This window comes from Ambystoma mexicanum, chromosome 2p (assembly GCF_040938575.1).
Source record: "Ambystoma mexicanum isolate Mex_15411 chromosome 2p, UKY_AmexF1_1, whole genome shotgun sequence".
NCBI lineage: Eukaryota > Metazoa > Chordata > Amphibia > Caudata > Ambystomatidae > Ambystoma > Ambystoma mexicanum.
In genome coordinates this window covers 28,549,058-28,563,921 of record NC_090923.1, presented here as the reverse complement: position 1 = coordinate 28,563,921, position 14,864 = coordinate 28,549,058, and the positions used below count along the sequence as shown (strand labels likewise).

General features: G+C 43.8%; 1 protein-coding gene across 1 annotated transcript in view; it reads left to right on the top strand.

Annotated features, from left to right (window-relative positions):
• LOC138566161 (amine sulfotransferase-like) overlaps positions 1 to 13,481 on the top strand; it is a 974,685-nt gene extending 961,204 nt beyond the window's left edge. The window contains exon 8 of the mRNA XM_069643191.1: positions 12,948 to 13,481. Coding sequence (XP_069499292.1) covers positions 12,948 to 13,072 — 125 coding nt within the window. The 3' untranslated portion in view covers positions 13,073 to 13,481. The remainder of the gene's footprint in view (positions 1 to 12,947) is intronic.
• The last annotated feature ends 1,383 nt before the right edge of the window (positions 13,482 to 14,864 follow it).

Sequence of the window (14,864 nt, the reverse complement as noted above, 5' to 3'; positions counted from 1 at the left end):
TTGTTTTATTTTGTATGATGCAAGTCCTCTGAGATAGAATAGATTTTTCTTGTTATTACTCATGTGCATTGGCCTGTATTGCTCACGTTAAAAGCGTTAACAACCTTTTCAGTACTGAAGACCTATTCTGAATACAACACTTTCGGAATACATGTGGCGGGTGCTAGGATGGGTTGGAAACAAACCTAGCAACTGCCAGATTCCTTACCTGCCTCTTTGGACTGGTATTCTTGTGGCACTCCTTCAGTTTTATATGTGCGCTAAAGTCGCGCACATATACGGTACCATTTTGTTGTCGTTATTCTGGTGGAGGGCTGCAAGAATTAAGCATTGGGTGCTAATAGAGATATCTCTGCACCCAATACAACGATGATGCTGCTTACGTTGGTGTATATGAAAGTGGAACATAATGGGCCTCATCCACTGGCAGAAACAAGCCTATTTAAAGTTAGCATTATACCAACTTTACTATGGAAATCTGCCAGTCCTCGGTGCCAAGCATTGAGACCGCTGGATATTCCACCAGCTCTCCGCAAGCGGAAAATCAGAAGTATTTTCTGCTGGTTGTATACAAATTGTTCATTTCACAATAGTTCGAATTACAATTGACCTTTTCAAAATTGACCGAATTGTGAAGGTCAATTGCAACCTATATGCGAGGGGGACATCCCACGCACGTCCCCACCCAACGCGAAACCCCCCAAAACCATATATATATATATATATATATATATATATATATATGAGAAAACACACAGGTTGTAACACTGAAAAAAACCACCCAGTGGGCATGTGTAGAAAATACTCCAGCACACAAGACCTAGCTATTTAAAATATCATATTTATTGGTCAAACGATTTGGCTGCCGTCGCTGTGCGCGTAATCCCTGGCTTGCTAACACTGACCCTATGTGGGGGCATATGTCTGAGAGCGGCTATCCAAGCTGGTTTCAGTCATCCAATCGTCAAACGATTTGGCTGCGGCCGCTGTGCGCGTAATCCCTGGATTGCTAACACTGACCCTATGTGGGGGCATATGTCTGAGAGCGGCTATCCAAGCTGGTTTCAGTCATCCAATTATGAACAGGCACACTTGTGCTCATTTGTTACACATCAATTGTAAGTTGACAATAATACTTTAAATAAGCAGTTTAGAGAGTCTCCATGGTGTAGTTCACAATGCGGTAGTTAACATAAGTGACTTCCTTACGCGTAACTTTTACGCTATTTTGCATCGTACTTACCTTATCTATAGGACTTTGACCATTCCAATATGGAGGTCATCGTATGTCATAGATTTCACCATTGCTTCCTTGCAGCGGTCACATGACCGTGTTTGCACGTGATGTGACACGAATGGGGATGTTCTGTAACTGCTTTTCTTTTTAAATTCGATGATGTGCAAGCCGCATTTGGATTTTAAAGGTCTGAGGAAGCCTGAGCATTCAGGCGGAACGCGTGACCATCTTCCACCCGTGGGGTGAGTGTTTTGTTCAACCTTATGGCTGTCACAGAGGCAAATGATTTCACCTCTGCGTTTTGTAATGTGCTGTATTAAGTACCAATAAATATGATATTTTAAATAGCTAGGTCTTGTGTGCTGGAGTATTTTCTACACATGCCCACTGGGTGGTTTTTTGCAGTGTTACAACCGCGCAGGGGCTTGTGTGTTTTTCTCATATTTACGAATTTGGCTAAATTCGTCACTTCAGCACCAGCCACTTAAGGAGGTAGAGCGCCATCATTTAGCTAAATTGATTTACTCATACTTAGCTTATGGCTGCCACCGCCCTTGACTTAACACACTGGTAGAGGGAACTTTGGAAAAGCCCAGTAACCTGGTATCCAATACTAGTCAAGGTGTGGCCCCCCCGTCTCTGTATGAGGGTCATAGTGTTTTCCTATATTTGGTAAGATTTGTATCCGGTGATGTTTTTCTGACCAGGGGGAGACCAACTAAGCATTTCTTATCCACAATCTAGTGGAGTGAGGAGGGCATAGCACAAGTTGATTTGCCCAGTGCAATTGAGCTTAGTCAATTAGCTATTTTTCATACAGCACATGCAATAGATCTAGCGCGGGTTACAGTTTTTCTAGCCCACAGCTATGACAGACCAGGTTGAAGCCAGGAGACGAGCGGCGGCAAGCATCCTTTTCAACCAAGAGGCAACAACAACTGATATTGAGGTGGACAGGAGTCTTCCAGCAAGTCTGACTGTACAGCAAAAATTGGACAAGCTTAAAAAAATAAAGAAAAAAGAGATATCGAAATGGTGGGAGGCCATGACTCTGCAAACATAACTTGAAGTTCAAAGAATCCCTAGAGGACTAAGAATCCTCACAATCCCTACGTTTGAAGATATGAACCCCGAGCTGATTAAAGAATGGACAGACCACACCAACACATGCTCCTTCAAGATGATTGAAAGTTTGGTCAAATATGCGAAAATAGATAGAACCAAACTACTTAAAGACATTGAAGTGATGGAGGAACAGCTTTTTACTTCAGAAGATGGTGATGAATGTAAGAGGAGACTGTCGCGTCTGGAAGAAAATCTGGAGAGACATGAGGGAGAAATCAGAATGAGAAAACAACACAAGTTCAAACGAGATCGTATAGACTACGAATAAGGGAGGATTTATACTTTTGCTAAGAGATTTGATAACCCCATCAAAACAGATTGCAACAAATGGAAACCAACAATGCTCAAGCATCAGTCCGATTAAGTGAAGAACCAAGCAGCTCTGAAATGAGTTCATCAGAAACAGAAGGAATGGGCTCAAAAAAATGTAATTTTTTAGAGGAGTTGAAACTACTACATTTGGACAGCAAATCAGAGAGAAGAGGACGAGGCCAATACAAAGGACCAGGAAGAGGAGCAGCAACAAGAGGGGGCAGAGGAAGACGAGGCGGGGGAAAAAACACAGACAATCAATCGCCCATGGCAACGGGATCTGGAGCCAAGGAGAAGGTGAAACCCTGAGGCAACAAGACCTCCAATTAAACATTTTCAACATTTCCAAGAGAAACTTGACAGATCATGAATCATCAGTGCTTTCCCTGGGTCTCTCCTTTAGCCCCTCGCATATGTTTGATCATACTTCCACCAGGGTAGATTTATTCAAATTTACCAGAAAACTTAAATTGACCAAATGTCACGCCACCAAGATTGAAGATAATCTAGGCATCAAGAAAAAACAGGCAGTGAAAGAGGTCTCCATATTATCTGAAAAAGATCTGACTAGCCTTTTATGTTTGGCCAATATGGAAGAAACTGTGGAATCCAACTTGGACAATAACATCACTATGGATGAGTCCATGTTAGAAGCAACGTTTGGCATCTCTACTGATCTGAACTGTCCCACCAAGTTTAAACCGCAGTCGATCTTCTGGCCCAATATAGCATGTGGACCCATTGACATTTTTGAAGAACTAGTAATGAAAGATCTCAAGAAATTATCTAGTCATATTGCACCGGCCAATCGCAATCTCAATCACTCGCAATTCCAGGCATTACAAATGTTGAAAAGCAATCATTCCATAGTCATCCGCCCTTCGGACAAAGGTGGAGGTATTGTTGTCATGGACAGCGACAAATATGAACATGAAGCTAAGAGACAACTGAGTGACAGTACCTACTATATACCAATAGAAATGGAGACGCTATTGGACACCAAATTGATAAACCATGGAATGTTGAAAGAGTGGTGTGATTTGGAGCTTATAGATCGAGATGAATACTTCTTTCTCAAAAATGCCCATCGGATAACCACTTTGATCTACTTTAACCCCAAGATCCATAAAAGCCTAATGAATCCTCTAGGTCGTCCTATTGTTTCTTCGATTGGCAGTCTGATTGAGAACACATCCAAATGCTTGGACTTCTTCTTCCAGACGTTTGTTTTGAGTCTCAACTCATACATATGAGATACTGCAGACTTGCTTGCGAAGTTGGAAAACATCAATTGGGAGCCTGGGTATCGACTTGTGTCATTAGATGTAGTATCTCTGTAAACCTCAATACAGCACACAGCAGGCATAAAGGCATGCCAATCATTCTTGGAAAGTAGATCGATCAGCTACCGCCAACACAATAAGATGCTATTGAACATGTTGCAATTTTGTCTTGAACACAACTACTTCCTGCATGAAAATCAGCTTTTCAAGCAAACACGTGGGACGGCAATGGGGTCGTGCATGGCCCCTACTTATGCCAACCTTTATATGGGATGGTGGGAGACTAATCAGGCGTGGACAGAAGAATTGGAACATTGGACCCAACATATAAAAATTTGGTATTGATTTATCGATGATTTGTTTATTATTTGGGATGGGACTGAGTTGGAGCTATAGGAATACGTGAAGATACTTAATGACAACACGTTAAATTTGGAACTAACCACGGTTATCAGCAAACATAATCTGGTATTTCTAGATGTGGAATTCCGGGTAGAGAAAAATATGCTGACCTCCAAATTATACAGGAAACCCACCAATTCCAATTCAACTCTCCACGCCAAAAGTCATCACCCAAGAGCCCTAATAGACTCCATACCCTATGGGGAATTTTTGAGAGCGAAAAGAGCCTGCAGTAATAGCGATGACTATATGAGTGAAGCCAAAAAAATTGGTCAGAGATTCATTTAACGAGGATATGAAAAGGATGTTATCTCCAAAAGCTTTATGAAAGCAAAAATACCCACTAGAGAATCCTTGTTGTCTAGAAAAGTGAAAGCGAAAGACAAAAAAATCAGGCTAATCACAGGGTTTAACCATCAAGCTAAAGAAATCAGAATGATAATAAATAAACATTGGAAAGTTTTGCTCACTGACCCTCATCTCAAGCCAGTACTTGATGACTTCCCTCAGATCACTTATCGCAAGGCTCCCACGCTCAAAACTCTGCTGTACCCCAGCATGGGAATAGCGAAACAAGCTGAAAATACACGAATTATTCAGAGTGGAAGAACTGGTTTCTACAAATGTGCTCACTGTACATTGTGCAATCATGTGTCTAAGGTTCCCTTTCAGAGTGTGAATGGCCTTTGTTGGAAATACAAACACAGAATTTCTTGTACCACAAAATATGTGGTCTATGTGATTACATGTACTTGTGGCATTCATTATATAGGCTCGGCAATAGGTCCTTTAAAGATGCGGATTCTCCAACCCTACAGAGCCATCAAAAATGGAGATTTAACATACCCTCTCAATAGCCACTTTCAAGAAAAGCATTATGGCGATGTAAAATCTCTATCCTTTACGGGGCTGGCTTACATACCACCCAGCAAAAGATTAGGCAACCGAGAATTGAAATTGAGGCAATTAGAAGCACCACTCATTTGTAAGTTTGACACCTTGAGACCGAAAGGATTGAACATAGATGCAAAACTTTATGTGTTTTTGCAAACCTGAGCTTTTCAAAAAATATATAATAATATGAGTGCTGTCCACAACCTTGATTTTAGATATGTGTTGGAATCTAAACTTGCCATTTGCACACTTGGTTAGGGGTAAGCTGGAAATACAGGATGAGCCTTAGGCAATTCCGCTATATTTATATCTGTATGAATTGCACTGTACTATTGACATAGGAATTGCTATTTGCGCATTGGGAGAAGTGAGAGTTAGACATCTCCATACTGCTATGTATCGATAAGCTGAATGACATATCTAATGAGGCTGCTATCCTTTTGCACTTTATCATTGACATAGGAACTGCGATTTGCACAAGGGAGTAACAGTTGGACATTTGAAACACGGGATGACCTTTAGGCCATCCCTTTATACTAGTTTGAACTGTACTCAATAATTGACATAGGAATTGCTATTTGCACATTGGGAGAAGTGTAAGTTACACATCTCCACATTGCGATGTACTGAGCTGCTGATTGATTTATCTAATAAGGCTGCTTTTCTCTTGCACTTTATCATTGACATAGGAATTGCTATTTGCACAATGGACATTTTAGTGGTGTAATGGAACCTATTTCTGAGTATTTATTGTAGTAGGCTGCTAATTTGATGGATCAAATCATTGACTTAGGAACTGCTATTTGCACACTGGGAGGAGCTATATGATGAAACAATTTTACTCTCCTTCCAGACTCTGGGTTCACCTGTGCATCCACTTAGCAATAGGGCACCTGCCTGTAAGAATAATGCCTATTATAGGCATACTCCCGAATAACAGGGCACTTGCCTATTGACGATTTGGCTGCGGCCGCTGTGCGCGTAATCCCTGGCTTGCTAACACTGACCCTATGTGGGGGCATATGTCTGAGAGCGGCTATCCAAGCTGGTTTCAGTCATCCAATTATGAACTGGCACACTTGTGCTCATTTGTTACACATCAATTGTAATTTGACAATATTACTTTAAATAAGCAGTTTAGAGCGTCTCTATGGTGTAGTTCACAATGCGGTAGTTAACATAAGTGACTTCCTTACACGTAACTTTTACGCTATTTTCCATCGTACTTACCTTATCTATAGGACTTTGACCATTCCAATATGGAGGTCATCGTATGTGATAGATTTCACCATTGCTTCCTTGCAGCGGTCACATGACCGTGTTTGCACGTGATGTGACACGAATGGGGATGCTCTGTAACTGCTTTTCTTTTTAAATTCTATGATGTGCAAGCCGCATTTGGATTTTAAAGGTCTGAGGAAGCCTGAGCATTCAGGCGGAACGCGTGACCATCTTCCAGCCGTGGGGTGAGTGTTTTGTTCAACCTTATGGCTGTCACAGAGGCAAATGATGTCACCTCTGCGTTTTGTAATGTGCTGTATTAAGTACCAATAAATATGATATTTTAAATAGCTAGGTCTTGTGTGCTGGAGAGTATTTTCTACACATGCCCACTGGGTGGTTTTTTGCAGTGTTACAACCGCGCAGGGGCTTGTGTGTTTTTCTCATATTTACGAATTTGGCTAAATTCGTCACTCCAGCACCAGCCACTTAAGGAGGTAGAGCGCCATCATTTAGCTAAATTGATTTACTATATATATATATATATATGTGTAAAAGAAAAAAAGAGGAAAAATTAACCGCACTCTCTGCGGCGGATTAGAAGGCCATAGTCATGAAAAAAGGAAGCACAGCTCACAACGAGGTAAGGTCCAAAAGGATTTAATATGTCTTACAAAATGCAGAGACATAAATAAAAAATACGGCTGGAAGGCAGTAGAAGAAAAACAGAGGCAGGACGCCCATAAGCGCGTCCCACACACAACGCGTTTCACACTCGACTGAGTGCTTGATATATGGTCAATTGTGAAAAGGTCAATTGTGACCCTTTAAAATCAGTCAATTGTTCATTCGAACAATTGTAAACTAATAATTTGGTGTATACCTTTTCCGCTCTCGGAAAAATCATAAGATTTTGTCTTCCACCAACCTCTAAATGAGACCCATTTTGTTTCCGTATATTCTCAATGTATTATGAGTTTGTGTAGGATGGGGTCGATTTAAAGGTGGCATTCTTAAAAGGAATCTCCTGCATAGAACTGCCTAACATGATTGCATAATATAGTACACACGATTGCAGTGAAATCACTTTAAGCACAAAAGGGAATCATCAATTATTTTATAAAGTGCTTCATGCTGGATTCATCTTGCTTTTAGGAGCTGCAATAATAACTATTCCCACACTTTTCAACCAACACTTCTCAGACTTGATTCTTCTTTTGAGTTCTTCGGAAGTATGAAGGTCCAAACCCTTGCTACTGTAGCTCTAACACCTATAGTTTTGATGTTTAACATGTCCTGTGTAGGAGAGCATGAGAAGTACAAACACAGCCAGAACAATCGGGAGGCCGTTCCAAACATTATTCTGGCATTCTGAGGTAGACTCTGTTGCGTCATCTATTCCTCAATTGACACGAGATATTACTGCAAGTGTTCTGATATGAAATGGCATTTATAACACGCCTGTACACAAATGTTTCTAGGCACGACAAGACAAGGAGGGAGAAACAAGTGAGGACAAAACAACATTCTTACTATGCCTAGTGTCATTAAAATTGCGCAAGCGCAGGGAAGGGGAAAGGGAGAAGTGCAAAAGGGGTGGAGGTTGGAGAAGTGCAGGTAATCAAAAGTTCAACCGGTGGGTGGTTCAGTGCAAGTAATCAGAAAGTGCAGCCAACGGGTGGCTCATAATTGCGGAGAGAGGGGACTGTAGGGTTACAGATACAGACCACTAGTGCTGGGACCTGGGCCCGAGTTCAGAGGGTGGCCAGGTGACTAGTGCGTGGAACAGACGGATGATCATCAGGGGAGAGGAAGAGAGAAAGCAGAAGCGAAGAGGAAGGTCTTGAGTTGCTTCCGGAACCAAAGATGGTTCTGCTCAAGTTTGAGAGAGGCAGGGAAGCTGTTCCAGAGGGAGGCCCCAGCCGAAGAAAGAGATCTGCCCCCATCTCTCTTCTTGGAAAAGCGACTGACGCTCAGAGAGTTGGAGGTGGAAGAGAGGAGAGCTTGAGAAGGGAGATGTTTAGAAAGAGATAGTTGGAGGTAGTGCGGTCCCAGGCCCTAGAAAGCCTTGTGGACAATGCAGAGGGTCTTGAACTTGATCCTTGCAGCCACGGGGAGGCAGTGAAAAGATTTCAGAGCTGGCGAGATACAATCCCTGGGCTTGAGGCCAAGGATAAGTCTTGCGGTTCTGTTCTGGATAAGTTAAAGAGGTCAGACATAAAATGCAGGAAGATTTAGAAAGAGGCTGTTGCAGTAGTACAGCCTTGAGAGGGCCAGCACTCTGGAGACAGTGAGCTTCTGGGAGAAAGTGAGGAAAGGAAGAATACCTCTGAAGAGCTGCAGCTGATAGTTTGACTTCTTAGAGACATCAGATGTGTGAGGAGAGAAGGAGAGGGTGGGGTCGAAGATGATCCCAAGGTGCTTAGCCTCACAGGTAGGAGAATGAAGAGGACCCAGAGTGGGCGGCCAGAGAGAAAGAGAGGAAAGGAGGGAGCTGGTGTTCCGATGAGGAAGAGCTCTTTCTTACTGGCATTAAGGAAGAGATCATTGGCAGCACACCACTCCTGAATTGCAGACAGTCATGAATAAGAGAAGGAGTAGAGGCGGACGAGGGGAGCCTGAAAGAGAGCTGGGTGTCATCCACATAACACTAAGTTGGAGCAGAGAGCAGCAATGCGGTGGGCAAGAGGTGTCAGGTATTGGTTGAACAGCCAGGGAGAGAGGTTAGACCCCCTAGAGAACACCACAGGTAAAGACAGAGATAGAAGAGATAAAGGACCCTAGTTGGACCTGAGAGGGTCAGTCATTGAGAAAGGAGGTCAGGCAGATACCCATGTTATCACACAGGCGCTTGAGTAGGATGGCATGGTTGACCGTGTTGAAAGCAAAAGAAAGATTGAGGAGAATGAAGACAGAAGGAAGGTTAGAGTCAAGGTTGGAGAGCAGGTCTTCACGGGTGTACATGAGAGCAGTTTTCGTGCTTCTGGCCGCTCTGAAGCCAGACTGATGATCATGGAGACAACCAAAAGATTCAGTATGAAGGTTAAGCTGGGAGATGGCCACCTTTTCCAAGAGTTTGCCTTTGAAAGGAGTGATAACGATCAGGCGATAGTTAGCCAGAGAGGAAGGATCGGCAGAGGGCTTCTTAAGGAGGGGGTGCACACGGGAGTGCTTCATGGGGAGGGGAAAGTTCCAGTGGCAAAAGAGTGATTGCAGAAATCAGCCAGGGCTGGAGCAAGGGTATCGATTTGGCCTTGATGGTTCGGGAAGAACAGGGAAAAACCTATTTAGATGAGACTTTCATAGATCACACTTGTCTAGAAACATCATCTAGGGTGAACAGGGGAAATGAAGAGAAGGGAGAAGAAGTAGAGGCCAAAGGCAGGCCAGGAGTGGAGGAGGAGCAATAGTTGGAAGAGAGGGTGTACAGGATGTCCTGGGTTTTAGTGATGAAATGAGAAGCCAATGCCATGCAGAGAGCCTAGGAGGGAACAGATGAGGTAGAAACTGCAGCAGGGTTGGCTAGCTCCTTGCAGATTTTGAAGAGATCGGCCGAGTTGTAAGATGCCGCAGAGAAGCGGGCTTGGATGAGAGCTCTCTTCTTGGTGATGCGAGAGTCTGTACGGCCTTTAGAGCAGGCGGCAGGCCAGTTTGTCAGAGGGTGCACCTGTAGCCCTCCACTTCCTCTCAGCCACCCTGCACTTGCGTTTGAGGGTGACGAGGTCAGAGTCGTACCAAGAGTTGCACTTAGATTTGGGCTTCAAGTGTATCCTCATGACAGGGGCAAGTACATCAAGAGTGTCAGAGATAGAAAGATGGAGGTTGGAAAGGGCTGTATCAGGATGTGAGTCAACCAAAGGTGCAGAAGGAGGAGAGAAAGTAGCGGTGAAAGCCTTCACTGACACACGTCTCATGGGTCGGATGACCGAGAAGGTAGGTGTCAGAGCTAGAGTCGGCTTGGCATGAGGGGTAGAAAGAGAGAGATGGGAGGAAAGGAGAAAGCGTTCAATCTAGGAGAGAGGAGTGGTGAGAGGGTTGGAGAGGGAGAGGTCTGAGGAGATCTGAACATCCAGGGTGTGCCTGACAGAGTTAGTCAGGCCAGAGGGAAGAATAGAGAGACAGAGGGACTTGCTGTCAAATACGGAACCTTCTTCAACGTAATCACTTAACACCAGATCCCCCTCCTCCTCACCTGTACCTTCTGAGGCGGATTTCTGTTGTTTCTTCTTCCTCTTGTCTTGGCCCCTTTTCCTTTTGTAGAGGTATGGCCTCTCACATACGGAAGCCACTCTGCCGCCTGTTCTAACAGGATCAGCAAAGGACCCCCTTCCACGAGTGCCAACAAGAGGAAAAAAGCCCAGGGCAAAAAAACCTCTTAATCGGTTTGGTGTGTCAGCCTCAGTCACTAGTGGTGAAGTTTCACTGGATGGCAGTTTGAGAGTTCGTCAGCGGGTGATCCGAGTCCTGGATCGACGACTTCGCAGGTAAGGTATGAAACACCAACCAGAATGGTGTATCAGAAACCCAAAGAGCTGTGTGCTTCCCGGTCTGGAGTTACAAAGGGAGTAGCGCCATGGAAAAGGAAGAGAGGTTCCCAGTGGCACAACAAGCGGCACGGAGCAAAGATGCAGGATAACCGCCAGGAAATGGACAGTAAGACATGGTGCCAGAAAAGGTAAGTATAACCCCAAAACAGGGAGGAGACAAGAGTCGTAAGGAAAGAAAGGAATGGAAAGATAAGGGACAGAAAGAAGCCAAGGGGACAAGGGGAAACCGGGCGAAGGAGAGAGAGAGAGAGAAAGAGAGAGAGAGAGAGAGAGAGAGAGACAGAGAGAGAGAGAGAGAGAGAGACCAACAGAAGATCAAGCGAAGACTGGGGTGAGACCCGACAAAAAAGCCTGAAGAAGACAAGAGCCCCCAAATAAAACTGGGTAGGCAGGTAGAAGCAAGGTAAAGGGAAGACACTAGTGTGTAAACCCAGGAGCGAGATAGAAAAGGGGTTGCAATGCGCCGAGCGGAGCAAAGGGGCGTGGCTAAATACGGAAGAAAGGAAAAGGCACAGAAAAGACTAGAGCGAGCAACAAGGAAGTGGGAAATGAAAGAAGTGGCACGGACTAATGGTGGCGCAGCCTCCAAGCGTTCCACAGCCACCAAGAGGGCATGCGAAGGAAGCGCATGACACTTGGAGAGGTTACGAAAGTGTTATGCAGAAGGACTAGAAGCATCCAGGTGGGAAGGTGAAGAAAGGGAGTATCCTCTTGGTTATGTGTGAGTGGAAAGAGCATTTCTTAACTACTGCCTTGCCTTGTGGTTCTAGTGTTAGTTGGTTGTCCATTAGTAGATTTTTGACAAGCTTGGATGGTTCTGGTGTGTTTCTTAATTCAGTAGGACATGGAATGTGGTGGCTGTTCAAAGGGACGTTGGGTGCGATCATGATTTCTGTTTTGGGTTGGGTTTGTTCTTTGCTGGCATTGATTTTGCAGATTTGAGTGTCATTTGTGTGGTTGTAGCAGGTGAGGCCATGCCTTTTGATGAGATTAATTGGGGGGGGGGTTCATGTATATGGTGAAAAGTACAGGTGCGAGCGATGAGCCCTCTGGTACTCCACATCGATAAGTGATAAGTGGATACGTGATTCCTGTTGACGTGACCCCGAGGGGGCAATCTGAAGAGGCGGGGTGCATTGAGTGCAGCATACAAGGGGATGTGAGTGCAGGAAAGGGAGCGGGCCCGGGCATTCGGGAGTGGGGGTTCTGCCCCAAAAAGGAAATAAAGAAAGCATGAACGAATCGATGAAAGGGAGAAAGAAACAAAGAAATAAGGAAGGAAGAAAGAAATTAGAAAGAAATAAGAAAGAACAAGAAGAAGGGAAAAAAGAAAGAAAGAAAAAAGAAAGAAAGAAAGAAACAAGGTAGAAAAAATTGGGAAGAAAAACATAAATGAAGAAAGCAGGGAAACTCAAAATATAGATTAGAAAGGATTAAACAGAAAGTAAGAAAAAAGAAAGTAACAAACAAACAGAGAAAGAAAGAAGGACACAAGAAGGAAAGTAAGATGGAATGAAAATGATGAAAAAGAAGGAAGAAAATAAAGGGTAAATAGACAAGCACGAAATGAAGCAAAGAAAGCTTCAAAAACATTGGGTCAGGCATTGAACTTCTGAGTCTGTGGATGAGCAGCTCAGCGTCACGCATAGTAGGTGGTGATCAGTCAGCGACGTGTGGAACAGTGATCACTGTTAGACATCATTGTCATCAATAACGATCACTGTGGGATGTAAAAGAGAACCATTGAAGATGAGAATTCATTTAGGGGACTTGTAAAGAAGTGCTCCTCCGCACGAGGGCTCACCTCAAAGGGTAAGGAATTGGACAAGGGAGTGAAGATTGCAGGTCGGTTACCTGGAAAGGAAAGTTTCTGATAATTCTACATCACTTTTCCCACTCAAAGCCTTTGCATTATCTATTTTTCAGGGACGATTGGTGATTGGAAAAACGTCATGACTGTTGCACAGAATGAGAGATTCGAGCAAGTATGCAGAGAGAAATTGGAGAAGCTGCCGATCAAGTTCATTTGGGATCTCAATGAAGGAAAATAGTCCAAATATATCCATGCCTTTTTCTTGTGCTCATGTTTGCATGCATTTACTCCACTGCCATTTTCCTTGCATTACAATCTTTTCTGTAAAACTGTCATCATTTGGGCTCAAGGACACAAAACAGCTTGATTTTCTGGTGGCTAGAAATAAAACATATAACAAACGTGTTTCAGAATTTGAAGTGCTACACATCAACAGTGTGCATTGTACTTGCTTGCTCTGCTTTATACCAGACTATATTATAAATACTCCACTTTCCATATGCTACATATGTATTACTCATGTATGCACTGTTTTATATCCACTACAGTGCTATTTGAACCCTGGCAAACGTGTCCAACTTCATAAGCATTTCAGATAGAAGAACTAGTTACTCTTACCTTGTAACGTTCTTTCGATGGGATGTTCCTCCGACGTATTCCTTATCTTAGATAGAAATCCTTCAGCTTTGCTGGCCTCGGAAAATTTTTTCGCCAGAGGGCGCTGCGCGTCGATGATCGCCGAGTCGATGACCCTCGACGGCCTCCGTGCCGACGTCGACGTCATCCTGCCTATAAAGGCCGCGCGCAGCGTCCGTTGCTCAGTTCCGTTTTGTAGTCCCCAGTAATGTTTTTGGATTAGACTAATCACCTTGAAGGAGCATAGGCTGCAAACCCACAGGAAGTCATACTGCGGGGATGGATGGGAGGGTCGATAAGGAATACGTCGGAGGAACATCCCATCGAAAGAACGTTACAAGGTAAGAGTAACTAGTTCTTCGAAGGGATTGTGTCCTCCGACGTATTCCTTATCTTAGATAGACTCCCATAGCAGTGGTATTGTGACTGGAGGCGGGAGTAATAAAAGTTATGTTACCCTTCCAGAATGGACAGAGTGTAACACAGCCTTGCCGAATCTAGTTTCTTGACTAGAGGAGGAATCCAGGCTATAGAATTTGGTAAATGTATGTGCGGACGACCATGTGGCAGCCGCACATATATCTCGAATTGGCACCCCTCTTTGAAGGGCTGAGGATGTTGCGATACCCCTGGTAGAATGAGCCCTTAGATTTTGAGGAGGCTCCTTTCCTGCCAATTTGTAGCACTCCAGAATGGCTAAAATAATCCATCTGGAGATGGTTTGTTTTGTTATTGGAAGGCCCAACTTATGTCCTGCATAACCTACAAAGAGTTGGTCTGCTTGTCTGATCTTAGCCAATCTGCTGATATAAAAGCTCAAGGCTCGCTTAGGGTCCAGCCTGTGCAGTCTCTCTTCCTCCTTCCCCGGATGAGGAGGAGGGTAGAAAGAAGGTAATATAATCTTCTGAGTGATGTGAAACTCCGAGACTACCTTCGGGAGGAAGTTAGGCTTCACCTGAAGAACAACTTTGTCCTTGTAAAAGATTGTATGTGGAGGTTTACACGATAAGGCTTGCAACTCGCTAACCCTTCTAGCAGATGTCAATGCTATTAGCAAAACAGTTTTGAGGGTGAGAAGCTTCAATGAACAAGAGTGTAGTGGTTCAAAAGGGGCACCCTTTAGGAAGTTTAAAATTAGGTTTAAATCCCATAAGGGAACTTGAAAAGGTTTCGGGGGATAAACATTAGTTAATCCTTTTAGGTATTGTATTACCAATGGAATTTTGAAGTATGAAGGCTCCTCTGCAGTGCGCTTAAAGATTGATAGCGCTGCGAGATAGCCCTTAATTGTGCCAACCTGTAGGCCTGAATTAGCCAGGTAAAGTAAGAATGACAACACCATAGGTGTACCACAAGAAAAGGGTTCAATATTCTTTTCTCTGCACCAGCTGCAA